General features: G+C 37.7%; 2 protein-coding genes and 1 pseudogene across 2 annotated transcripts; 2 read left to right on the plus strand and 1 right to left on the minus strand.

Moving 5' to 3' along the window:
* Positions 1-2327: 2327 nt before the first annotated feature.
* LOC110636625 (glucose-6-phosphate/phosphate translocator 2, chloroplastic) lies at positions 2328-5936 on the plus strand. Its single transcript, XM_021786415.2, has 5 exons — positions 2328-3095; positions 3308-3533; positions 3689-3911; positions 4761-4974; positions 5610-5936. The coding sequence occupies exons 1-5, from the start codon at positions 2571-2573 to the stop codon at positions 5619-5621; spliced, it is 1200 nt and encodes a 399-aa protein (XP_021642107.1). The 5' UTR covers positions 2328-2570; the 3' UTR covers positions 5622-5936.
* Positions 5937-7642: 1706 nt separating this feature from the next.
* LOC110638360 (beta-glucosidase 46-like) lies at positions 7643-23721 on the plus strand (annotated as a pseudogene).
* A 613-nt stretch (positions 23722-24334) lies between these two features.
* On the minus strand, positions 24335-26110 carry LOC110638353 (cytochrome P450 77A1-like). The gene has a single exon (XM_021788904.2). The coding sequence runs from the start codon at positions 25962-25964 to the stop codon at positions 24447-24449; it is 1518 nt and encodes a 505-aa protein (XP_021644596.1). The 5' UTR covers positions 25965-26110; the 3' UTR covers positions 24335-24446.
* Between the last annotated feature and the right edge of the window lie 1284 nt (positions 26111-27394).

The raw sequence follows: 27394 nt of genomic DNA on the forward strand, positions 1-27394 counted from the left end.
TTACACTAAATTCAAACGGAGATTTAAGGATAATTGGTTTTGTTAGTGGTATTTGAGGTTTTGGTGGATGCACTATTCATCACTTTCCCTAGGAATTTAAAAGCCCCTGCATGATTGCTGATTGAACAACAATCAGATAATGAATGCACTTGGATGTTTGAGCAACTTAGATAGTTTTCACTTGTCAGGTTTTGAGTTTTGGAACTTATTTTGTGATAGAGCTGCGTGAATGATTACTTATTTTGTTTGCCATTGTTCCTGTAAAATTGAAGCAGAGCTGTTTAATATGATAAGAAGTTGAGAAGAAAACAGGTTAATGGAGAGGACCGTAACTCTTTAAAGAACTAGAATAATCATGGAACTGGAACGATCTTGGAAATTTTTTGAGTTTGCTGAATATGGTCTGCACCCTCTAAGGAGGTCCATGGGTCAAGTATTACTTGCAATCTTGCATATGCCTGAACAAACACGTGCCCCTCCTAACCAATTTGGGCTTGCAGCTAAGCATGGCCACGGTTTGGAAGGGAAGGTTTGGACTGTAGCCGGTTAGGCACTGAACCAGACCACAAGAAGCCAATTCATGAACAATTTTAGTGATTTCTGAGTACTATTGATTTGGTTCATTTTAATTTGAATAGAGAAATTTTCAGTTTTCTTTTCTTTATTTTTTAATAAAAAAGCCGAATCAAATTGAGTCGCTGAATCAAATTATCAATTTCAATTTAGTCTGATTTACAGTCCAAGTGAGGAGGAAACCGAATTTAGCTCTTGGAGTGGCAATTTCGAACCGATTTAAAATTGCGAACCGTTCAACTCTCAAGACCGAATTAACTGGGCCTCGTCTACTTGTCCCCTGCCCAACACAATTAAGCGGCTCTAATAAAATCGAAGGTCTCTATAAACTCAATTCGGCATTCATTGATGCCCTGCATGATTACAGCTTAGCTCCAAAGTCAAATGAAGACACCACTGATTAAATTGCACACCAACACAGCCATGTGCATATAAATAAAAATCATTAAAGATTTTTTTTCTAAGCTTGAAAGTTTTCATCTGTCCAAAAAGAAAGACAAACAACATAAATCACAATCAACCCAGTTCAACAAACACCAAGTTGGACATGATTTTAGCGGCTGCTAATTTAGCAAGGCCAGGCCAGACGCCCAGATGTGTCTCCTTCACTCTGCACGTTAATCAATTAGCTCATTGTATTGTCCTCTTTAGGCGCACATCTGCTTTGGGAGTTGTTGCAGGCAATTGGCTGTGCAGATTTTTACAAAGGAAAAGGTGAAGTATAACACTGTAACATCTACCATCTAGCTAGCCAGGATGGGTTTGATTCATATCACAGTATATTGACGACTGAGATTCGCACTTATTTAAATTATTGAAGGCGGTTGGACCGAAAATATAAATCATAAATGGCTGTTTCCGCCCAGAAAATGGATGGTTGGAAATATTTTTGTGGAAGGAAGGGAGATGGAAATATCCCATTTTGCCAGGGTAAATTGGCAATTTCTTGACAACAATTACATCAATCAATTCGTGAAAGTTGGTGGAGAGAACTGCTGACCAAAAAACAGAAACTTAAACGAGTTGGAACGTTCAATTCTTGTTCTACAGCTAGATTTCAGAGATTCAAACGTTGAATGAACAGGGCTTGAAAAGTTTGATCAGCCTATCATCTCTTACGAAAATCCAAATAATGAATTATATACTATAAATGTAAATATTAATTTTATTATGTATTTTTTAGAAATTTTTAATTTAATTTTTGATAAAAAAATATGCATTTTTTTATTTAAGTAAAAATTAAGAATTTTTTTATTTTTAGGTTAAATTTCTTAAATTTTTAATTTTATTCAAAAATTAAGAAAATTATTTTCTTAATTTTATTTTTTTTAATTTATCATGTATTTTTTTATTTAAGTAAAAATTAAGATTTTTTTTTAATTTTTAGATTAAATTTCTTAAATTTTTAATTTAATTCAAAAATTAAGAAAATTATTTTCTTAATTTTTTTAATTTTAATTAAATTAAAATTTATAAATAAATTTAATAAATATTATTAAAATAAAATTTTAAAATATAAATTGAACCAATTTGAGTTGAGTTGTGTAAGATGAAATTATGCATTAAACCATAAAATATTTGAGCATCGAGTTCATGAAATAAAAATTAAAAGAAGAAATCAGTAAAAGGATATTTGAGTAATTTCCGCAAATATCACAGTTGCACTTGTGCTGGTCCATCCTGCCGCCTTGCCGCTGCCATCTGGTTTTCCACACTGTTGCTCGCCTCGTCCCTATATAAACGCCTTCTACTCCAACCTTTCCTCCTTGGGAAAGGAATTGCAACTTCTGAGCTTCCTTTCATCTTCACCAACACGCCGATATACCAAAGAGTATCTTCACAATTCTGCTTTTCATACCTATATATATTATCTGCATTCTGATAATTTCACGGGAAACAAACTTAGTTTCAAGAAAGAAAAGATACTCCTTTTGACACCATTTTCATTTAGCACATTCTTTTGTTTGTAGCGTTGAGCCTGTACTATACTATAGAACATGAACACCATGATCTCTTCACTAAATCACTCGCACTCCACTTTCGCTTCTTCTGATTTCCTACCCAGAAAGCGTTCAGCTCTTAAAACTCTATTTTCTCCTCTACCCGTTATTCATAATTCTCAAAAAGACCATAACTTTGTCCCTTCATTGACTTCAGATAAGCCCCTTCACATTTCTTCTGTCGAGAACTTTAAATTTTCTGCAAAACCTTCACAAAAGAAGCCAGTGACTGTTTGCAATGCCTATGAAGCTGACCGGTCGCGGCCACTGGACATTAACATAGAGCTTCCTGACGAGCAGGCAGCACAGAAGATCAAGATTGGGATATACTTTGCTACTTGGTGGGCTTTGAATGTGGTGTTCAATATTTATAACAAAAAGGTCTTGAATGCTTTCCCTTATCCTTGGCTCACTTCTACGCTCTCCCTTGCTTGTGGGTCTCTCTTGATGCTGATTTCTTGGGCTACGAGGATCGCTGATGCCCCAAAAACTGAGTTCGAGTTTTGGAAGACTCTGTTTCCTGTAAGTAATTTGAAGCTTTTCTGGGTTTATTTCTGCTTGGTAATCTGTAGTTCCGATTGATACCATTTGGCCTAGTTGAGAGAAGCTATTAATTTATCCGTAGCATTGCGAAACTGTGCATGAAACTTGCAGTTACATCTTGAACGAAAAAACAGGGGATATGGGTTTACGTAGTTGCGATTGAGTATTTTTCTCTATGCATTTTGTTTTAGGTTGCGGTTGCTCACACAATTGGGCATGTGGCTGCAACTGTGAGCATGTCTAAAGTTGCAGTGTCGTTCACTCACATCATCAAGAGCGGCGAGCCTGCTTTCAGTGTTCTGGTGTCAAGATTTCTGTTGGGTGAGACATTCCCTGTGCCTGTTTATCTATCACTTGCGCCAATTATTGGAGGTTGCGCTCTGGCAGCTGTCACTGAGCTCAATTTCAACATGACTGGTAAGAAAACTTGCTTTTGTTGTAAAATTTAATTTAATGGGAGAGATTATCTCTTTCTTATTTTGATATTCTATAAAATTTTGAAGGATAGATTTCTATCATTTTCTAGTGGACTTCAGTATTTGAGATCCAAATTATGTTGCTTTCTGCCTCAGGGTTTATGGGGGCTATGATCTCCAATTTGGCATTTGTGTTTCGGAACATATTCTCAAAGAAGGGGATGAAGGGGAATTCTGTTAGTGGGATGAACTACTATGCTTGTTTGTCTATTTTGTCTTTGTTGATCCTTACCCCTTTTGCAATAGCTATGGAGGGCCCTAAGATGTGGGCTGCTGGCTGGCAAAATGCTCTTGCTCAAGTTGGACCCAATTTTGTTTGGTAATGACTATAACCTAATCTCATTAGCTTTTTTATTATCTCTTTGCTATACACGTCCTTAATTACACAGTTGGAGATTGCAAAATCAATTGATAGATACTTTAAATAGTTTGGGTGATTACATCTATTTCATTATAAATTAGAGAGTCATTTAGTAGTAAATAAAACACTGGTGATAACTTTTTAGACCATGACAACTAATTTGAACATGATGATGAACAACAAGACTTAAGGTCAATACAATATCTGTCGGCTCTTGAATTTAAACCCAAGCGGGGGGTAAAGATATTTGATTAACTGGATGATCACTTACTTGATTCATCGGTTAAAATTGCTTGTTGGCTCATAGACTGAATCGTTATCATTGTCTGCTTATTGTAATTCTGGTTATGGAGGCTTGTTAAACTGGAAGTGGAATTCTTTGTTTTAAGCTAGCCTTCCTATACAATGTACTTTTAAGCACCGAAGAAAACACTAGCTTGGTTTTTGGGTCTCTGATAGTAATTTGCGTGTTGTAGACACTGAAAAGTATCCAAGTTTGTGCCTGATAAAATATCACTCTGGGAAATTCTTTACCATACAAGAAAAATCCCATCACTTTGGTATTCTTTAAAGATTTTAATTAGTCATTCAACATCTAAGATCTTTCATTTTTGTCCATGTTTGGTGTTCTATACATTTCTCATGAGAGGCATTTTTATTCCTCTCCTCTGCTTGGTTGTAAATAATTGCAGTAATCCTGACGTGATGGATGTTCTTAGTTTGTGGTATTGATTGAGTCCAAAATAATAACTTTATTTCATTTTTTATACTTTGTTAAGAAAAATTTCTGTGGCCTGGAATTGGCAGGTGGGTGGCGGCGCAGAGTATTTTCTATCACCTATATAATCAAGTTTCATACATGTCTCTTGATCAAATCTCTCCATTGACATTTAGCATTGGAAACACAATGAAGCGGATATCCGTCATCGTCTCCTCCATCATCATCTTCCACACCCCTGTCCAACCTGTCAATGCCCTTGGAGCTGCCATCGCAATCCTTGGCACATTCCTGTATTCACAGGTATATTCTCATCACTATGCACGTTAAGTTTGACAGTCAGAAGGGTCTTTTTTCTTAGGGGGTGGGTAGAAGAGAGAAGGGAAGAGAAGAGGGTTTGGTGGGGGGTGGGGGTTGGGGAGGGACCATACACTTTTAACATGCCTGGACAAATTTGCTTTTCTCATGCCACTTGTTTGTATGGAGACAAAAATCTTTTAAATAGCCTTTCAGTCTTCTCTGGGGATCCTAATAGCAAGGGAAAAGGCCGAATCAAATCCTTTCCTTGAGATTGAGGCAAGATATTTGAATTCTTATTCTTTTGCATAGTTGCTTGAAGGCTTCATGGATTTAGTGAGTGCAGGGCTTGGTTCTACTTGATTGTGGAATAGAGTTCATCATACTATGAGTTTATAAGATGATAATTAAAAGCTAGGAAATTGCATCATAAGTATATATTAGATTAGCATGTGAAACTGATTTGGAAATGTCCCTTTATCTCAACTTTGCACTAGTGAAACTACAACACTTGTGCATGTTTGGTATGATATAATTGAACAATGAATACGTTACATTTAATTACTTTACACCAAACATGCACTTAGGGTTAGATTGATCATTTGAACATGTCTAACACTGTTCTGATATTTGTTGAGCAGGCAAAGCAGTGAAGGAATCAAGAATTCAAAGGTTTTGATGTAAGCATTAGATGACAGAAGAGTTAGAATGAAGATTCTAGTTCGGCCGGAATGATTGGTGATGGCTTTTGATTGAAAATTTTGGCAATGGCTTTCAATTAACAATCACTGGTGATGGCTTCTAGGCAATCAAAGGGAATCAACCTTGCTAAGGCAGTTAACTGCAGTTTCTTTTTCAAGATCAGAGTGATAATCTGTAATGTACTTATAATTGCTGGTGAAGTAGGTTGCAATTTCCTTTCCTCTGTGTAATGCCTTGATAATCAATAAAGAAAATTTTGGAGACCATGTTTTGATGCACAAGCGCAAGTACAATAAAGCAAGCAATTTCTTGACTGATATTATAAGATGATTTCACTGTTCCCATACATGTAAAAAGCAGAAAATTGGAATCTCAGTGTTCTAGTTGCTCACTGTCTGAATTGAGCTTGTTGGACACCACCTTTCATTACATGGAAGGAAACTCCGCAGAAAAATCTGATGGGCTGTGACGCCTCAGCCTTTAATTCTGCCTTATCATTGTACCTTTATGGGCTTCTTTAGGCCCAAGTTAGTTGTATAAAGTAGAGACAATTCTCAGAGTTAGTTTAGAATGTGGAAGACATCATCAACTATGGAAGGGGCAAAAGGGAGGAAAATTTTTGACTCCCAGTAATGCTTACTAATCTCCAATCTGCAGCCAATGATCAGCAATATTTTCTACCACCAATTGGATTTCCAACTATCACTTCAAGTGCGCTTCACATATAGAGTTTAGAACAAGTAAAGCAGTGACATGGATAAGGAGCAAGGATAAAATAGAACAACATATTTACCCTCTTTGTGACTCTGTGTGGCATGAGTATTTTTTCTTACTGAAATATGAACTTGCTTATGAATCTTGTTGGCTTGGGGAACCTAATTAAAAGCAGATCAGTGGCAAGAGCAGGTACTCAAAAGAAGAATCTGAGTAAAGTGTTAACTTGGATACAGAAACAGATTCACATGTGTAGCTGTGTAAAGCACCAGATTGCCATCTTCTCTACAAATCAAGCTGGCTGGGGGCACCCATCATAGTAATTTTCTGGTGAAATATGGATTTGAGGCTACTAGGCAGGCAATATCATATCAATGGGTTATGGTCTGCCATATGAAGTTGTCAGCTTCATCAAGGAGCAAGAGGTTCCCATCATTATTCACAGAAGCACACATGGATTTGGTCCTGCTTGTTGGAGATTCCCATATCATGCCTGTCCCTGAAGGGACATAGAATTGAAGTTCTCTATCATGAGATCATCAGTCTGTTACTGTAGATCCTTGTGCAACAAGGAGAGGAGGAATAGTGAATTCAAGATTTCCCTAGCCCTAGGAATAGTGGATTGGTGAAGCTTTACTAGAAGTGCTATTTTTGTACCATTTGGCTAATAAGCTGTGGTGAAGCTTAAAATTTTGTCATTATCAAATAATTTCTCCATAAATATTACCTTTAACTGATGTTATGACCCGGTAAAACAATATTTGTAAACAGTAAAAAAGATATGCAAATCTGTTGATGGGATTCATGAGTATACATTAGCCAAAATATGTCTGATGTTTAACAGTAATGACACCTACATTGCATAATGATATAAGTTTGGTTGGCTTGCTTTTTTGATCAATTAGTCAATTAATCATTAATTTCTTGTTTTGTTTCTGACTTTTAATCTATTTTATTTTTGTCTAATTTCATTTTTTTTTCTTCTTTGTTGACATCACATCACTGTTTCTCGCTCATTTATAATTTGCCTGGGTTATTTCAAATTAGATATGGAATCATTATCTGGATCCTGTTACATCTATTGATGACTATTTATGTTAGCAAGATTCTTATTTATATTGTGATGCTTGGTTTTTGTCATGGTTTGCTTGGATCTAGCCTAATGCTACATGACATGCAGACAAGTACCTTTTGGCAGACATATAGCAGGTGAAGACTTCAAGAGGGTCCTGTTTGTTTATATTTCTTTTATAAATTTCTCTGCTTGTTTTTTTGATCTCAATGATTTCTCTCTCTCCTTCTTAAACATATTTTTCTATTACTAGTTCTTTGTTATGGAGTTTTGGCTCTTATATTACACTTTCTTACTGTTCGAAGTGTTGTTCTCAGTTCTTATGTTACCATGCAATTCCATCTCTAAAGAGGAGTTCTGATGCCTCTCCATTTTCAAGCAGCTTTCTGTTTGGAACTGCATCTTCTTCTTACCAGGTATCATGATGTTGCTTAATTTCCTTCTCTCCTTCTCACACTCAAAGAGTAATCAAATTTTCTTTAAGCCATTATGCATTTTTCATCTTTGCACAGTATGAAGGAGCATATTTGAGTGATGGTAAAGGCCTTAACAATTGGGACACTTTTACTAACAAGCCTGGTTAGATGGCTTACATTTTATACTTCAATTGTTTTTTCTTTTTCTGTATTATGCTTCCAATTTTGACCTCTTTCTTCTTGTAGTAACAGTTGTGTGGATTTTTGCTAGGTAATATCTTAGACGGAACTAATGGAGACATTGCTGTGGATCATTATCATCAATATCTGGTGCTCATTTTACACATTGAGCAAATTTTTTTTACAAGTTTCTTGGTACATATGAATCTGCTTAAATGTCAGCTCCATTTTTCCCAGTTTGTGAATTTTCATCCATCCAATCTGAAAAATGCATCTATACTGCTGCAACTTCATTAACATTATTCCTGTCTTCGGTTGATGAATATGCATTCCTTTTTTAGTGTATCTGAGTTTGATTTTCTCTTGCATCCCAGCAAAAGTTTGATTTCCTCTTTATTCTTCCCAGAGTTCTTGCACAAAATATCTAGCAGGACCCATTAAAGAAATCAAAGTAACCAATTTTTTTAAATCATCCAACAATTTTGTCATTGTCATCTATGGTTTCCCTTTCGGAAGTAGAAAACCAAGTCCGTAATTAGAACTGGAGTGGCATACAGGTTTCAACTGCAGCATATAAAAAGGGTATTACAAACTTATTGTTCCAGTGAAGTGAGGCTATGGAAGGGATAAGACAATTTAGAGACACTATTACACTTTAAGAAATGGCTAATCCAAAGACTTAAATATGCATATGCATATTTTATGAGAATTCAATTCAATTGATTTTTTTAGTCAATTGTCATATTTGAAATTAAAGAATTTAATTCTTTTTAATTTAAAAAAAATCATTTTAAAAGAAATAGAAATAAATATGATTGTGTGATAATTCAATTGAATTCTTTTTTTACAAATAATTTATTTCAAAAGAAACCATTATGATCATTAAGTATGCAATCACTTAGAATCCGGTGGTTAACATGTCAAATCATCTACAGTATCAAATGTAGATGCCTTATTTGGACATGACACCACACTTAGATTTGTATACTAATAAAACTAATTAACCAATTATAAATGAAGCCCACTTTCCTTGTACATGTTGGTGTGATTTAATGGTTTTTATCTCCACATTGGTGCTTTTTTTGCTTTCTTTTTCCTTTTCATTTTTTTCAATTTCTTTATTTCTGATATGGATATAAAGTTCAGTGACACCTTAAAGCTTATAAGCTGCAGTTCAAGAACCCGAGTGTGTACTTCTTGATCAAGGTAGTGAAGGGATCCCATAAAAATGATCCGACTATATCCAAGTCACCAAATTGAGAAGAAAATTATATGTTAGCATGAATCCATTGCAATGCAAAGGAAACTGACCAATTAGGTTTCTTGTGACATGAGAAAACTGGAAGATTTTGATCTCATGGAATATATTGGAGTCAATAGCTATCGTTTCTCCATATCATGGGCAAGAGTCCTACCCAGTGAGTGTATAATTTCTTCACTAGAAAATGTTTTACTAGTCTGATTAAAGCACTGTTAATTCCATCTCTAACTATCATCTTTTCTTGAGCCAGAGGGAAGATTTGGAAATGCGAACCAAGCCGGCGTCAATCATTATAACAAGTTCATTAATGCCCTTCTGCATAAAGGTTAATTCAATTTTCAGATTAAATAGTCAGAAATGTGTAAAATAGCCTGATTGTCACAATGTGATCAGAAAAAAAAGAAAATCTATTTATCATCATAATCTTATTGTTTCATCATTAGTAGCTGTCTTTTATATAGTTATAGATCTTGTATCATGTTTCCACAATGATATTCTTTTTGTTCTTGATTCAGGAATCCAACCCTTTGTGTCATTGACTCACTATGACATTCCTCAGGAACTTGAAGACAGATATGGAGTTTGGCTGAGTCGTGAAATACAGTAAGTCTCAGATCTCCCGCTCTGCCTGTATCCTGCATTACTGTTAGGGATATGCCTCTTGGGTTTAGCTGATATGAATTCAATTTTTTAGGGAGGACTTCAAATATTATGCGGAAATATTTTTCAAATCCTTTGGAGACAGAGTTAAATACTGGTCCACCTTCAATAAGGCTAATGTTGCAGCAATTCGTAGTTATAGATCAGGAATTTTCCCACCAGCTCGTTGCTCCAGCTCATTTGGGAACTGTAGCCGTGGAGATTCAGAGAAAGAGCCTTTTATCGCTGCCCATAACATGATACTATCACATGCAACTGCTGTTAATGTTTACAGAACTAAATACCAGGTACTTAAATTGAGTGAATATGCCAAATCCCAAACAGATAACAGCATTTCTGTCCTGAATGACAGAATAATCACTAATTTCATATATTTATGATATTCATTGATATAAATGTGGACATAATCAATGAAGCCTGATTCTATAGACATCAGTTGGAATGTTACCCTCAATAGCATTCAGAAAGAACAAGGTGGCAGCATAGGAATTGTAATGAATGCCATGTGGTTTGAACCCATTAGCAGTTCCTTGGAAGACAAACTAGCAGTTGAGAGAGCTCAAGCTTTCTATTTGAACTGGTAAGGATCTGTCTTTATCTGTGCAAGAATGGCATCTTGTGTAGGGGGGTGTAAAAGGGTCAAGCTACTAAATAAGTTATTCGAGTTCGGCTCAGAAAATACTTGAGATTGACTCAAGTTTAAACAAGTCAAAGCTCAAGGTCAAGTAGCTTAGTGAGTCAAATTTAAGTAACCTAATACTTGACTTGACTAGCTTGCTAGCCCAATTAAGTAAGCCTAAAATTACAATTTTTACACCAGTTTATTATTATATAATTGAAAAAATAATCAAACTCTATTTTGAGCTCAAATGAGGTTATTTGAGCTTTTATTTGAGAGTCTAAACTTTTATTTATAGTTATCAAGTCAAGTCGAGTCGAGTTGAGCTCAAATACTTCATATATCTTATCAAGTCAAGTTTGAGCTCTAAAAAAATAAAGTTCGATGAAGTCTGTGGAGTTTTCGAGTTTTAGAATCAAGTCGAGCTATAGCTTGGCACCATACTTGACTCAACTCAGTTACACGCCTAATCTTGTGTCCTAAGGATTACTTTGATGGTAGTAAAAACATAACTGTAGACAGAGCTCTTGATGTTATTCGATGACACTTCCAGGTTTCTAGACCCGATTATACTTAGAAGATATCCAACAGAGATGCATGAAATTCTAGGAGAAAACTTACCTGCATTTTCAAATTATGAACTGGAGAAACTGAAGAGTGGACTAAACTTCATTGGCATTAACCACTACAATAATTTCTACATAAAGGACTGCATATTTTCTTTTTGTGACCAAGGTCCAGGAGTTACAAAGATAGACGGCTCTGCTTGGCGGACTGCAGAGAAGGATGGTGTCTTCACTGGAGAACCTGTATGTGACCTTAGCTTATCTTCATCCAATATTTTAGCTTTTTATTTTCTATGAAAAACTTAAAGTCTTGTACTTGCGTAGACCTCAGTTGATTGGCTATATGTTTATCCTCAAAGAATGGAAAAAAAAAAAAAAGACAAATAAAAGAAAGATACAACAACATCCCAATGTTCATCGCAGAAAATGGTAAGTGCAGACCACCCACTAGTGTGTTGCCACAAGATATATGATTCTTTTTTCTTTTTAATGTCTTGGTCTCTACTTTGAACCAAAATTTTCTTGCATAATTGTGCTGTTCTCATAGGATTAGGTGACAAAGAAAATTGCAATACCACTACTGAAGTTTTACTCAATGATGTCAAGAGAGTGGAGTACATGAGCAACTACTTGGATGCTCTGGCAATGGCAGTGAGGTAGTATCATCATTGCCCACCTAACCCTCTTACCTTTTTTTCTCCTCTTGAATTCCTATACACACACACACACACACACACACACACACACACATATATATATATATAGATGTGAAGAAAGATCTACTCATGGTTTTAATTGATTTGGAGAAGGCTTATGATAGTGTTCCAAGAGATGTCTTATGGAGTGTGTTATAACAAAAGAGGGTATCTATTAGATACATACAAGTGTTGAAAGATATGTATGAAGGAGCAACTACTATTATGTGCACAGTGGGAGGGGACACAAGAGATTTTCCAATCTTAATTGGATTACACCAAGAATCAGCTATAAGTCTTTACCTTTTTACATTAGTTTTAGATGAATTGACGAAACATATATAAGAGAGTATTCCTTGGTGCATGATGTTTGCTGATGATATTATTCTGATATATGAGATACGAGAATGAGTCAATAGAAAGCTAGAGCTTTGAAGAAGTACTCTAGAGTTAAAGGGCTTTAAGTTAAGTAGAACGAAGATAGAATACATGCATTGCAAGTTCAGTGAAGACCAAACTAGTGATAGACAAGGAGGTAGTTTGGATAGAGTGGTACTGTCCCAAAGTAATCACTTTAAATATCTCGACTCAGTCCTTCAAATAGATGGGGGATGTGAGGAGGATGTTAGTCATAGGTGTCGCAAGGTAATTTGCAGTCGCCTCGACAAAGCTCTTCACCAAAGTGGGTAAAGTGAAGAGTCACCATTTTAATTTTGAGGGAAATTAAAGAAAACCATTTGTGAAAATAGATTAAAAAAAACCACTTCGAAAACAGAGATTCTAGGTTCGAGGTCCGTATACGGGCGGGAAATGTGTTAGGCACCCTGCCTCATCCCTCAACGAGGGTAAACAGATTTAATTTTATGCTCTTCATAGGTTAAAAAGATAATCAGAGGGTTGGGATAGTGATGATGTTAATCCTTTGTGCGGCATAAAGGAATATTTGATATTTCACTTATTTTTGGTTGCCCAAAAACACGAGTTCACGAGATGGCCCTTTAGTGAATAGGTATCAAGTAAAGTTATCTTGTGTTTTGGGATTGTGTTATTTTAATTTGGATTTTGTTAAGAGAGCTCGGATAAGTAGTTTCTACTGCTCTCTAGGTATGTTTTTTAGAGTTTTAAGCGGGAGATTTCGGATAAGAACTCTCCTCCGAACTCCGCGTACATTATTAAGATTTTGGCGAAAATTGAATAAGAACTCTCTCCCGATCTCCTAAAATATTTTGTTTAAAATTTTAAGTGAAGGGTCTCAGATAAGAACTCTCCTCCGATCTCCGTGTTTTATTTAAATTTGAATGAGAATCGGGTTTAAACTTTTGAGTGAAGGATCTCGGATAAGAACTCTCCTCCGATCTCCGTGTTTTATTTAAATTTGAATGAGAATCAGGTTTAAAGTTTTGAGTGAAGGATCTCGGATAAGAACTCTCTTTCGATCTTCGTGTTTTATTTAAATTTGAATGAGAATTAGGTAAGAACTCTCCCCCGATCTCTTAAAGTATTGGGTTTAAAGTTTTAAGTAAAGGATCTCAGATAAGAACTGTCCTCCGATCTCCGTGTTTAAATTTGGAATGAGAATCAGGTAAGAACTCTCCACCGATCTCTTAAAGTATTCGGTTTAAAGTTTTAAGTAAAGGGTTTCGGATAAGAACTCTCATCCGATCTCCGTATTTAAATTTGGAATAAGAATTAGGTAAGAACTCTCCCCCGATCTCTTAAAGCATTCGGTTTAAAATTTTAAGTAAAGACTTTGAACTAAGGATTCTAGCGCCAGGGAGCGCCAGAAACCCGCGCAAAGCTTTTCTTAACCCACTGAGCCTTATAACTAGAGGGTGGATACAAGACCAAACTTCTCGCCGATCACCTATGTGATTGCCTTATCAAAGCTCTTTTGGCTAGCGATATCCGATCTCTTTTGGTTACTGATCCGGGACCTAATCTTATCTCGATTCCTGCTCCATTATGTCATCTTTTGGGCTCGTTTCGTAGCCTGACCTCATAACTTATTCATCCAACCTACTATTCGACCTTTTGTTACGACTATCCTTTTGTTATTTTTATTTGTTCGAAAACTTTCACGTTAAGATACTTCTACCAATATCTTTTAAATTACCTACAGGTTGTCCACAACCAGAACATCTATTTTTGAAAGAAATAAAAACTAAGAAGAGATAAATAGAGTTTACGAATGAATAGAAGAAGAAGACTCGGGAAATAACTATGGGCCTGAATAATCTACGTTGGGATTTTAGTGCGACTGAACATAATAGAAATTTCAAGAACAAAAACAGATAAAATAAAACATGAGTATTCGGGAAAATGACAGTCTGGACACTTACCTGTGGAAGGTTAAGGCGACGGATGGAATGACTCCAGAATCCTCAAATATTGCAGAGCTGGAAGCTGACGGCCGAAAGACTAATGCTTACTTCAGAGTAACGGGAACCAGATCAGAATGCAGTTCACGAAGCGACGGGAACCGAGTCAGAATGCAGTTAAGCTTGGAGAGTAATATACTAATGTTAGGGCGGCGAAGACGAAAATGGACGAAAAATGAAAAATGGTCTCACAGAGTAATGAACAGACACTGAAAATGAAGAATTTCAGGGTCCAAAAACTCCTTCAATGAAGATACTTAAGAAAACTGGTTTCCAAAGTTTCTCAAAATCTTAGAATGGCAAAGTAGCAAGACTGAATCAAATTTCAAAGTCTTTCCACAATAATCACCACCATCTTTTTTTTGCCCATCCCCTCTACAGTATTGCATGCAGGTATTTATAGGAAAAGGGTGCTTCTTATGTAGGGTCAGGATCTCATCAGGGGAGACGAAGGGTTTACATTCAAAAGGACACCATCCGACGTCTGAGAATTAAAGAGAATCAAAATGGAGGGTTGAGATTTTATTCAGAACATCCATCCTTTCTTCTCTTAATCCAACGGCTCGGGGTCTTGCCTTACAAAATGAATCCGAGGGCTGAGAATGAAAAGCGCCAATCCTGTCGTCTACTTTTTGATCTAAGGGCTCCGAGTTCATCCTTACAAGTATGATCAACGGTAGAGATCGAGGTGTACAGAATTGCCATAACTGTTTTGGCGTCTGTCAGCTAGGTAGGCGTTTCTGCAACTGAGGCATGCGATGAAGATTTGATCCGTTTGCAACGCTTTAACTAACTCAGCTCTGATTATGAAGAGAGTTGATTGAAAGTTATTTTAATCCCTTCGTGCTTTTAGATCTCTATTTCTTCCACTCTCCCTATTATGACCCTCTCCTTTTTCGATCTCTCTAGTATCAGGTCCCTTCTCATTCCCCGATCTCTCCAATTCTAGATCTTTCTTGTTATCTGACCTGCCTTGGTCAAAGCAATTAATTCTTCAGTTATCGATGCACACGTTTCGATTTCTGCATGCAATAAATGCTCAAGCCCTATATATATACACCAATGAGAAATCCCCTTCATACTTCATTTCTCCTCCTCTAGTTTCTCCATTTCTCCAATCTAGCTATTCCAGTAACAATTCTGATTATGGTGACTGCTTTTGATCTTTTTCTGACTGTTTTTTTCGCCCTTCGCCTGAAAATTTATGATCCCGGCGATCGGAGAACCATAAGGACAACATCTAATGACAATGAAGGAACCAGACTAATTTATCGATCAAGATCGAAAGTGACGATTGTGCCGATCTCGAATCGATCTACAAATCTAATCGGTGAACCGATCTCGGGCAAGAAGACTGCTAATTTCAATCTCAATGTCGGTGACCGCCTCTTAAAGTTCATTTGGCTCCTCACCATATCGAGCGTCCCGACTGCAGCTCAGTTCTGGTGAGGACATCGACGATGACTTCGCTCACCATCATGAGAGTCAGAGTCACCCTATCTGAACCGCACATCTATCCAATACTTGTGGCTAGCTTTCTGATCAAACACATCTTTTGATTCAGTCACAAGACTAAGCTTTGACATAGGCTCTTACTGGGTAAGATGTAGTACTAATCTTTAAAGATCGCCCAAATGATGTAATCTAATCTTTAAAGATTCCCTTGATGATGTAATCCGATCTCTTGAGATCGCCCAAATGATGTAATCTGACCTTTTGGAAATGAAATGAAATTGTATTTGAAGGTTATTATTTAATTATTGCATTAGTTATTTTTTCGATCTCTGATGTGCATATCCGATCTGATCTCTAACTAAATCGTCATTAGCCAATCTGTGGCTTTGAAAGTTTACCCAATCCGATAACCCTAGCTAACCGATCTCATTTATTCGATTTTATTATTGTGTTTCTTGAACCTTCCCGCGACGTGTCAGGAAAGCGAGCCAATTTCGCTAACCGATGCGCCGCTTGGGACTTTGTGAGCATTAAATGCTCAGACGGGTATAAATAGGGGGAGGGTCAATCAGTTGCTCCCTTATGTCATTTTCAGAACTTTGCTAGCAATCTCAGCATTCTCTCATTTCTTCAAGTTTTTCTAGCACTGATCACATTCCGGTAAGGATTTTGATCCTTTTCTTAGTTAAACTTCTTTTGTTTTCTTGAAAATGAGCGGCGCCGAGGGTCAGAGGGCTGCGAGCCCACCTTCCATCCATGTTTCGTGGACCTCGGAAGAGGGCGATGTAATTAGATTAGGTGGTCGAACCAGCCAAAGACGATTCTTGGTCATTTGCGGCGATCGAGGCGAGCATCTTCCAGGAGAGAAAACCTGCTAGTGGATGAGTTGCCTTCAGTCCTGAGAGAAACCGATCTTCAATCTATAAGTCAGGAGTACAATCTGCAGATCGACTCCTTTGAACTGATCAAATGCCACGGCGATCATCGGGCCGATCACTTCTTCGATGAGAGTGATCTCATCATGGTGTATGAAGAGCAGCTGAAGGCCAGGCTCCGTTTTCCTTTAGACGAATTTTACAAGGCCGTCCTAAAGTTCCACCACGTCTCGATAGCTCAAGTGCATCCGAACTCCTAGCGGACTCTAATAGCTTTCCGAGGCCTCTGTCGAGCTAAGGGACTGGAACCCACGGCTAAAGTCTTTGCTGAGCTACATAGGCTTGCCCGAAGGAAGGATGATGAGTTCTGGTTCTTTCAGGCTAAGCCTAACTGCTCCCTCTTTACCGATCTCCCTTCTTCATTGAATAATTGGAAGAACCGGTTCTTTATTTTGAGGAGCAAGATTCGGAATGGCTTTGAAGGTATCCCACAGAGTTGGCAACACCTGGTCGCTCTGATCCCGAAGAAGATCGTCTTAAATAAGGACGAAGACGCCATGGTGAAAGAGTTAAAGTCTCAGGCGTCCACTCAGAAATTCTCTTTCTTAGACGCGGTGATGGCCGAACTGAAGTATTGGATGATGCGGCTGATCACTGAAGAAGAATACGAGCTTCAGCTCTTTGACCTCGGCCCTGGTACTACCCATATCTCTGGTCTTTGAATCTTAGCCAACTCACTGACTTCTTTTCTGTGCAGGTATGGCGGGCGGCGATGCTTCCAAGGAGAGCCGCAAGCGAAAGAGGGAGGTCTTCAGAAAAGTGCAGGCGATGAAGGGGGCCACCATTGCTGATGCTCAGACCCCTCATCGTGAATTAGTAGAGGTGCCGAGCTCTCCTCCCCGATCTCAGGAGCAACCGATCCCTGAGGTAGAGGTCGTCACTCCTGCTCCTTGGCAAATCGAGCTTCCGCCTCCCTCGCCTCCTCCGATCTTTTCCAATGTGAAAGGGGAATTTTCAGGTCCTACGATTAGGACACTTTCCTGGGGTGCTCAACTTTTGATCTAATCGCTGGAAAGAAACTACTCTATAAGGGGGAATCCCGGCCTAGCCAAAGTCATGGGAGCTTCCATTTGCTTCCAAGAAGATCAGAGCTGATTGGCAGAGGAGAGCATGGATGATATCTTAGCTCAGACAATGAGCTTAGGCTTAGAGGCCATTGCAAATCAGCACGTACTCAGAGAGAAAGCCCACGCCTTAAAGAAGGAGATCCTTAAGGCGGTCCAAGACGCCTTAGCTATACAAGCTCAGCTCTTCTCTGCTAATGACTACATCGCCAGAATGGAAGATCGGATGAAGCATTATGAGGAGAGGATAGCGGAGGTGGAGCGAGAACTTGAAGACTCCTGAGCTAGTCGGTCTGTCAATCTCGCTCGTTATGCTGAAGACCTTCGGGCGAAGGAGGAAGAGCTCGGAGCCAAGGATAAGGAACTCCAAGCTAAGGAAGAGGAGAGCACCACAAAGTAGGCCGGGGCTTATGTGAACGCCCATGATGACCTTCTGGCCGAGCTGAGGAAACGGTATCCTGAAGAGAACTTCTCTTGGATGAATGAGCTCACCCCAGAGGCTGAAGATGAGAGCGACGAGGAGCCAGAGAGAGAGAGAGAGCATGAGAGAAATGATGATGTACCTAGAGAATAGGCTGGGGGAGGCCCTCTAACCGAATGACTTGTAAATTTTATTTTGAAATGAATTAAAGTCCTTTTTTTTGTTCAAATTCTTGATGAGATCGGAAAGCGTGTAAATTGTATGAGTACTTAATTGTTTGAATGTATTGGACATCTGTCACGACCCAACCTATGGGCCGGACCGGTACTAGAACCTGGGCCAGCCTAAAGCCTCCAAGGCCTGTAGTAAGCCTACCTATTCCTCAACCCAAATCTAAGGCCCATTTGGGCCCAATTTCAAGAATTCAACCGGACAGAGTTCGGCCATAAAGTAGACCTTTTAACGGGGAGTTTTTGACTCACCCGACCTGTAAATACAATATATAATCAATTGGGGAGCTCAGCTCACCCTCCACATACTCATAATAACATAAAGTCAAATGGGAGCTCAGCTCCCTCATCCAGTCCAACATATATGCATATAATAAGTTTACAGGTCCAGCATGGTAAATTATATTATAGACCCAAATTAAATAAATACTTCTAACACATGCAGAAATTCTAGGAGTTAACAGAATTACACAAACATAAATAAACGACATGTGAAGAAGAAAAGCAGGTTAACTACAACAATAATCCTCCTGTAGCCTGAAAAAATAATGAACAGGAGTGAGCGTTCGACTTAGAGAGTAAAATATCAATTTTAACCATAATCTCTATAGCTATCTAAAGCTAATGCACCCTGTAGAGTGAAATGCAACATCGTCAATATTTTCACATAATAACAGCAAAAAGGTAATCTGGAGCACTCACATACCCGATAAGGTCAAACAATACATATATGAAAGCTGATCCCCTATACAGCCCTCTTAATCCAACATGTGCTAACGAAGAACTCAAGCCGGGCTTTCGCTTAATAAACCAAATCGGGGTCCCAGCGAAGAACTCAAGCCGTGTCTACCCCGAAGGACCGGGTTCAAGCGAAGATCTCAAGCCGTGTCTATCCATCCTGTTCATAGCCAACACCATACCACACGCACGCCAACTCACGCACACTGCTCCAAATTACTACAACAACATCCATGGCACTTGAACAATTGTGAATGCAACATAAAATGTGCCTAGAGTTTAACTACATAGATACATATTTTATAAGTGATGCATGGGCATGCTTGAATATATAATAATATCGAAATTATAATTAAAATTAATATTTTACTCATAGACTCAATTGAAGTCACTATGACGGCTGGGCGGAGGAGGAAGGTTGTCCCGGCTCACCTGACAATTTTATTCATTTAATAAATTTGACTCAATACAAACTAAAAAAAAGACCAAAGATATCCTAAGTCGTGCCGAAATCCGGCAGAGTCTCCCCTATACTTAGTACCTACCCAACCTGCAAAAGGGCTTAAAACGTACTTCTATATCCACAAACCATACACCCACAACTCAATCATATCACACAGCCCCTCCTGGGCCCATCCAAACAGTCATCAATCACAATATGTAAAATTACAGTTTAGTCCTTATAATTGACCTTTTTTTGCAAAAACTACCCAAATAAGCTCTAAAAATTCTAAAACTTTACCCCGCGGTCCTTAGCAATATTACTAAGCTAATGCAAAAAAAGAATCATAATTTTTTGAGCTACCACGAATATTTTATGGATTTTTAATCCAATTCAAGCACTAGAAATTATAAAAAAGCAAGGTTCGGGTTTACCTAAGCCGATTTCGACTTCGGGGACGAGCTCGGGACGTCTGACAACGATGGGGTAGCCAAAATCTCGATCCAATTCCAAGACTTTTTCGGTAGCCGGTCTGTGTGGCCGGAAATTCACTGACCGGGGCAACTGTCGAATTTTTACAAATTGAAGGTACCTACACGAAGCCCACAACACGGGGGTTAGTATATAATTTTTACGAAATTTTCTAAGCTCATTTAATGCTCAGAAAAAACACAACGAAGTTTTGTGGGACCCACAGAAAAATGGTGTCAGAAAATTTTGAAATTTATATTGCCGCGAAGCTCTCGACGAGTGGAGCGCTCTGGTACTCTCGGTTTTCTCCTGGGGTTCACGGTTTACGAGAAATCTAGCCTAAAAGTCGAAATGGGCTAAAACTTTCCGGACAAAAATTGGACAAACCGCTCGATGGATTTTGTGTTCTTGGTGTCTATGGAAAGCTTTCGAGGTGTAGATGGTGTTTGACATAAGACCCGACCCAATTGGTGGCTCGATCGACCGAATTCTGGCCGGAAAGCTGAAGCGGCGCGCTGCGCGTCGGGGGTCTTCGTGCGCGCTTTCCCGGCGTTCCAGGTGGCCGCCGATGAGGAGGGAAGGGTGAGGCAGTGCTCCGCGAGCTAGGGAGGCTGGGGCGGTGGCTGGCCGGCGTGGGGAGGAGGGAGGAGAGAGAAAATGGGAGAGAGAGGAAGAAGGGTTGGGATGCGCGGGGAAGAGAAGAAAAGGAGGGAGGTCGGTCCGATTCGACCGGTCCGATCCAATCCCGTTCGATTCTGCCGGTTTGATTTATGATACAAAATTTTAAATTTTTACTCTGCCTTGAGACTGAAAACGAGGCCCAAAAATTTCGAAAAAATTCTAAAAAACTCAGAAAAATTCGTAGAGTCCAAATATATTTTTAGTTTTGCCACGTGGTCTTTAAATTAATTTTTAAAAATCATCAAAGTTTTATATTTTCGGAAAATCGAACTCGATTTCTAAAATCCGAAAAATTTCAAATAATTTCCTAAAATTTAAATAATTTAAAGTATTAATAGTTACTCATAAAATAATAAATTTAAAAATTAGGGGTGTTACAACATCAAACCTGAAAGCCACCATTAACCTAAGTATAAGAGATCGGAAAACATTGTAAGCCTGAGACTGGACTTAGCCATGACCAAACAACGAGTAAATTTTCAGAACATTGGAAAGACTTAATTTGAATTCTTAAGATCAGGATCGTCAGTAGACCGGACAGAAACCTTTAACTTTATTTCAAGAAATATCTGGGACATACAAGTGAGGAACCCGATTCTAGCATTAGCTAAATGACTTTCCACAATATTTGTAAAGAGAGATCGGAGACGAGACTAGATGGTCCGGAGACCCGTCATTGATTCGAACCCCTCCGATAAGAGATCAGAAAATAATTAACTAAGTGTGGGATCTATTTATTTCATGATCGAGCAATCGATGTGTTCGGAAAAATCATTTGTGATCGAATGACGTCTGCTGGGAGTCGATTTTAAAGTCCCTTGACTTCGGTGATCGGTCAAAATATGGTATCGACAATAGGATTAAAGTCGGATGGTTGAAGTGGAGATGTGCCACGGGAGTTTTATGTAGTCGCAAGATTCCCAATAAGTTGAAAGGAAAATTTTACCGTACAGTCATACGACCGGTTATGTTATATGGTAGTGAGTATTGGGCACTGAAGGAGCCGTATGTGTCTAAGATAAGAGTTGCAGAGATGAGAATGTTAAGGTGGATGAGTGGCCATACTAGACTAGATAAAGTCCGTAATGAGAGTATTAGAGAAAAGGTAGGAGTTGTGCCAATTGAGGATAAGTTGAGAGAAGGGAGATTGAGGTGGTTTGGTCATGTGAAGCGTAGACATACGGAGTCTCCAGTTAGACAAATAGAGCGCATTAGGTTAGAGGATAGAAAGAAAAAAATGGGTAGACCTAAATTGACTTGGAGAAGAGTAGTACAACATGACCTAGAAGTATTACAAATTTCTAAGGATTTAACCCAAAATCATTTAGAATGGAGAAAGCGAATCCATATAGCCGACTCTAAATTTTTGGGATAAAGGCTTAGTTGAGTTGAGTTGAGTGTATATATATATATATATATATATATATATATATTGACTTCTTGAGGCACATTGTTGGAGAGGCCAATTTATTTATAATTTATTTGAAAAAATGGTCAGGGAAGGAGCAGATGTACGAGGGTACTTCGCCTGGTCATTGCTTGACAACTTTGAGTGGATGGATGGATATACGATAAGGTTTGGGCTTTACCATGTTGATTTTTCGACCCTCAAAAGAACCCAAAAACTATCAGCAACTTGGTACAGAGATTATATTTCCAACCATAAAGCTAGCAGAACTAGCACCTGAGCATACTCATGAAAATTAGTAGTCTACTTAAGATCATTTGATATTTCCTAGAAGTTTGAACACAAATTGCAAGAAAAATCCTGTGAGATTTTGGTCAAGGAGTTCGAATGCATTGCACAATTATGTGTCAAGAAATCCAATGGATGAATTGTTGAAAAGTTGTAGTTAGTGAAATAAACAACCCACTTTGTATGGCATCAAAAAATACATATATATATATATTGAGAAAATAATAGATATTCATATTCTATACTTAGGGGACAGCTACAATCTTTATTCTATGCTTGGGGGACTGCTACAGTATTTTTCCTGGTGATTCCAATCGTTCAACACAGATAATGTTCAGAATCCAAATTCATCACTGTGTATTACAAAACTTTAACTGTGTACTTTACATTTTTAAAAAATTAGAAAAGAAAACAAATAATATAACTGAAATTAATGAGATGAGCCAAAACAAGTTATGACGAAGGTAGCTGTTCATCTTACTGGTACCATATTGAGAGAAACACAATATCTAACCATGTAAAACTACAGAGCTCTTATCTTCTCGTCAAAATTGTATTTGCCTCAGGCTTGCTTTTACAAACACATCACAATGCTCTCAATTCCTCGACCTTCAAATTGAATCCTTCCTTTGACAATCCTTGCCTACACGTCATATCCCTTCTATTTATCAACAGTGTTGGGGAAAAAGAATCACCTTGGAGATGAGTTAACTCTGCAACGATGGTAATTAAGAACCTTTTGAACATGAGTCATATCTTGATTGACCCAAAGTAATAGCTGTAAAAAAAAAAAAAAAAAATTTCCAGTTGGTAACTCGTCCCAATTCTAAGCAATTCTGCATCTCCACCATGGAGATCCAGCCTTGTAAGAAATTTTTGACCGGCCTGAAAACCAATAGCAAAGATTAGTACTTGGATAAAAATCCAAAACTTCATTTCTCCCATTTCTCTATAGTCATCTTAGGAAGTCAAAAAATCTTAGAAGCCAACCATAAGGCAAGTTGAGTTTCAGTAGTTTTAGATCATGAGATAAATATTCAACCATAAAACTGTTAACATTACCAATTATTTAAACTGGGTGGTGAATTCTTTGCTCACAGGTCGTACTACGTTCTGGAGAAAGTAGCTGGCAGCAGTGGCATTGTGTTTGTGCTCTTCTGATCTAAAAATGCCAGTTGAAATGAGCTTGCACCTGCACACTTCTGTGCTGCCTCGATCAGAATTCAGGGAATTTAATTATACTGTCAGGTATATTTAAGACTACAACAACCAAAACGGTGAAGATTGAAAAAATGTAGCCTTACATCACTATCACATCATGCAAGATGCAACCATTGAGCAATGTTCTTGATATAAATGTATAATCCTTTAAAAGCTTGGAACTCGCGTGGAATTCATACTAAAATCACCTCTCCATAAACTCCCAAACTGTCTACATTTCTTGCGTGTGGACAAAAGTTCAAGAACCATGCAAAAGATTAAAGAGCCCTGCTTTTCTTTTTCTGTTGATTACAGAGACAGGAGAAAAAGGGAGTCATCCGGAATCTTCCAGGCTGATTCTTTTATCAACCACGGAAATAGACAAAAGTCATAAAATAGGTAGTTGGTTAATGAGAGTTGCGAGGTCTGGCCTAGGACTTGTGTCTAAATTAAAGGCCTCTGACAGAAAATTTATGTAAGGAGCAGAGGTGTAGGTGAGCATTAGCAATCAGTGATCGAAAATTGAATGAAGGGTTTTGCCATTTTCTGTTGTGCTGAATTTATAGAGATTGAGAAGTTTATAATAGAATTCATATTTGCAAGGAACAAAAAAGACAAATTAAGTTGATGGATGGTACTATTATAAATTTGATTTTATATAAAAATAAATTTAATAATATTTTAATTTATATACTCATTATTTTAATTATATGTAAATTTTAATTAATTATGTATGAATATCTTAAATAATCCAACTTTGCAACTACTAATTAAAGCAGTCCATTTTTATTGGATATAAAAATCTTCAACTTCCAGTAAAATTAAAAGCCACTACATAAAATTACAAATGGAACCCATATGTAACCTGTTCATTTATTTCTTTTACCTAGACAATATGACCGCTTTGAGAGGATTTTTCATAACCACAGTGAAAGCAAAGGTCTCTGTGGGGTCAGGTGGACCAGTGGGTGTGGGTACCCACTTGAAAGCTTGGACCATTCTAGCAAGCATTAGGTTTACATGTAACATGCCAAGAGCAAGGCCCGGGCAAGTTCTCCTCCCTGCCCCAAACGGCAACATCTTCACCGTGCCCTTAGTTCCTGTAAGGTCCACTCCAACTCCATCCCCTTCCATGAACCTCTCGGGTCGGAACACACCTGGATCTTTCCATAAATTCGGATCCTCTGTCATCCACTCAATGTAAAACTCCACATTGACGTTGGTCGGAATCTTGTAGCCGCCGAGCTCAGTCTCCTCGGTGGTTGCATGTGACAATGTGAAGTGGGCTGGAGAATGTATCCGTAAAGTTTCCTTAACCACTGCATTGAGATATGGCATTTTCTCTACTTGGTCTTCAGTGATTAGCCCATATTTGCCCACACTCTCAACAATTTCCCTGTACAGCTTTTCTTGAATTTCTTGATTTAGAACTAATTCAAGAAAAGCCCATTGAAGCACACTTGTACTAGTGTCGATACCAGCAACAAACACTTCTGTGCAAAGTGTCACGAGCTCTTCCTCTCCCAAACGACCACGGCCCGGTGCCTCAAGCCCAAAAAGAGAGTCCACATAGGCTGCGCCAACTGGACTCACCATCAGTGAGCCAATGTTTTCACCTTTCTCCACATAAGCTCTTCTGTTCCTTATCAAAGGAACCAAGCACCCTATCTGTGCCTTCCTTAGCTCTTTCGCTTTTTTCATCTGCCTGCGAAACAATGGAGTGAGTACTGGCAAGAAATCGGGGAGCTGTGGCGTGGTTATAAGCATAACATCCTTTGTGATACTGTCAATATCCTTAATCCATTCTTCTGGGATTTTGGCACCGAAGCATATGCATACTAGAATACTGCATATTGTGAACCTACAGATTTCCATCACATCTACACAACCATTTTCAAGGGCCTCATTTTGGAGCTTCTTCATGTGATTCTCCATAGCCCATTCTCGTATCCAAGTGCATTGCTTGATTCTCACCGGGCTTATCAGCTCTGCAACAAAGTTCCGGCGAAGAGTTCGCCAGAGAGGCCCGTATTCTGCTGAATTGACTGCACATTTCCCAACACTGAACACCAGCCGGATTGGAGAGTCCGGTGGCCTGCTGGCAAAGACAGAGCCTTTCTTAATTAAAGCTTCATGGATGAGCTCGGGGCTGGTGACTATAACCAAAGTACGTTGACCCATTTGCATAGTGAAGATTGGACCATACTTTGCACGCAAATCACGGATCAAAAAAATAAAATGACGGCGCTGTAGGATAACCTGGAACAAGTTGCCCACAAGCGGCCAACCTGGCGGCCCTGGAGGGAGGTTGTTGGATTCCCCGGAGGTGACAGAGGATCGCCACCACAGGGCGAGAAAGACTACGGAGAAACCAAGAATAAAGAGGTCTATTAACTCCATAATTGAGGAGGCGAGGGAGCGTTGTGACACTATGATACAGATATATAGATGGTTGGTTGTATACAGAGGATGAAGAGGGAGAGTAAATATAGATATGCAGATGGTGGGTTATATACAGAGGATGAAGAGGGAGAGTAAATGAGCTCTGGCCTACTGTTTATGTTTGAATATTATTTTCTTTATGCTAAAAAACTATATAAACCCATTAATTGAGATTAGATTCTTTCAAGTTGCTCCAAACTTAGCTGATAATATTGATTAAATGATAACTTCGTTCCTTATTACAATGTTTATGTCCTGCAACTGACTTAGTGAATATTTTATATTATTACTAGAACTGCTATCCAGAAAAACACTTATTCAAATATATATGTTAATTAGATGATATTAAAACATAATTTAAAATTAAATCTAATAAATTTAATTATAAAAATATTAAAATAATAAAATTATTATTTTAAATTATTTTTTTCAATAACATCGTGAAAAGCAATTTTAACAAATAAACACTTAATTATTTTTTTATTTAATTAATATATTTAAAAAGATATTTCTTTTAACTATAAATTTAACAACAATACTCAACATACCCTCAATATCTAAGCTAGTCTTACAACCTGAATCAATATGGCAATAAATCGAATACTTTAGCTTTAAAAGTTTCATATCTAAAAATTATTCAAAAATAAAAATTGTTGCAAATTAAACTGTGGAGAAGACCGAGTTGCCAACCTAATATTCAACATTTTTATTAATTATTGCTGGTTGGGGATTGCATGAAATTGTCAATTCACATTAATTCAAATTTTGAAATCGATCAATTATTGTGTTTAAATTCTCCTCAGATTCTGAGAGTTGTTAGAAATTCATTTTATTGCCGGACGTAATTTCACATGGGAAAAGGCTATTAATTTTCACAACAAACATTATTAATTCACACGGTATTCATTGTATATTATACATTAAAATATTTTTAATTAATTGATTTCTTTTTATATCCTTTTTCATTAGTATTTTTTTTACTATAATTAAAATTTAAATTTAAAATTTCATAATTTTTATATTAATTTAATCTGTAATAAATAAAAAGGTTTTATATATTTTATAAAACCCTAAATTTTTAAATTTATTATTTTATGAGTAATATTAATATTTTAATTTTATTTTAATTTTATTTAAATTTTAAAAAATTATTTAAAATTTTTCTGATTTTTCAAATCGGGTTTGATTTCTCGAAAATATAAAACTTTGATGATTTCTAAAAATTAATTTAAAGACCACGTAGTAAATTAATTTTGGGCCTCGTTTCGGTCCCAAGGCAAAGTAAAAAATTTAAAAATTTGTATTATGAATCAAACCGACCGAATCGAACCAGTCGGGATCGGACCGGCCCTTTTCTTTTTCTTCCTCTTTCTCTCTCGTGCGCCCGA

This window comes from Hevea brasiliensis, chromosome 18 (genome assembly GCF_030052815.1).
Source record: "Hevea brasiliensis isolate MT/VB/25A 57/8 chromosome 18, ASM3005281v1, whole genome shotgun sequence".
NCBI classification, from domain to species: domain Eukaryota; kingdom Viridiplantae; phylum Streptophyta; class Magnoliopsida; order Malpighiales; family Euphorbiaceae; genus Hevea; species Hevea brasiliensis.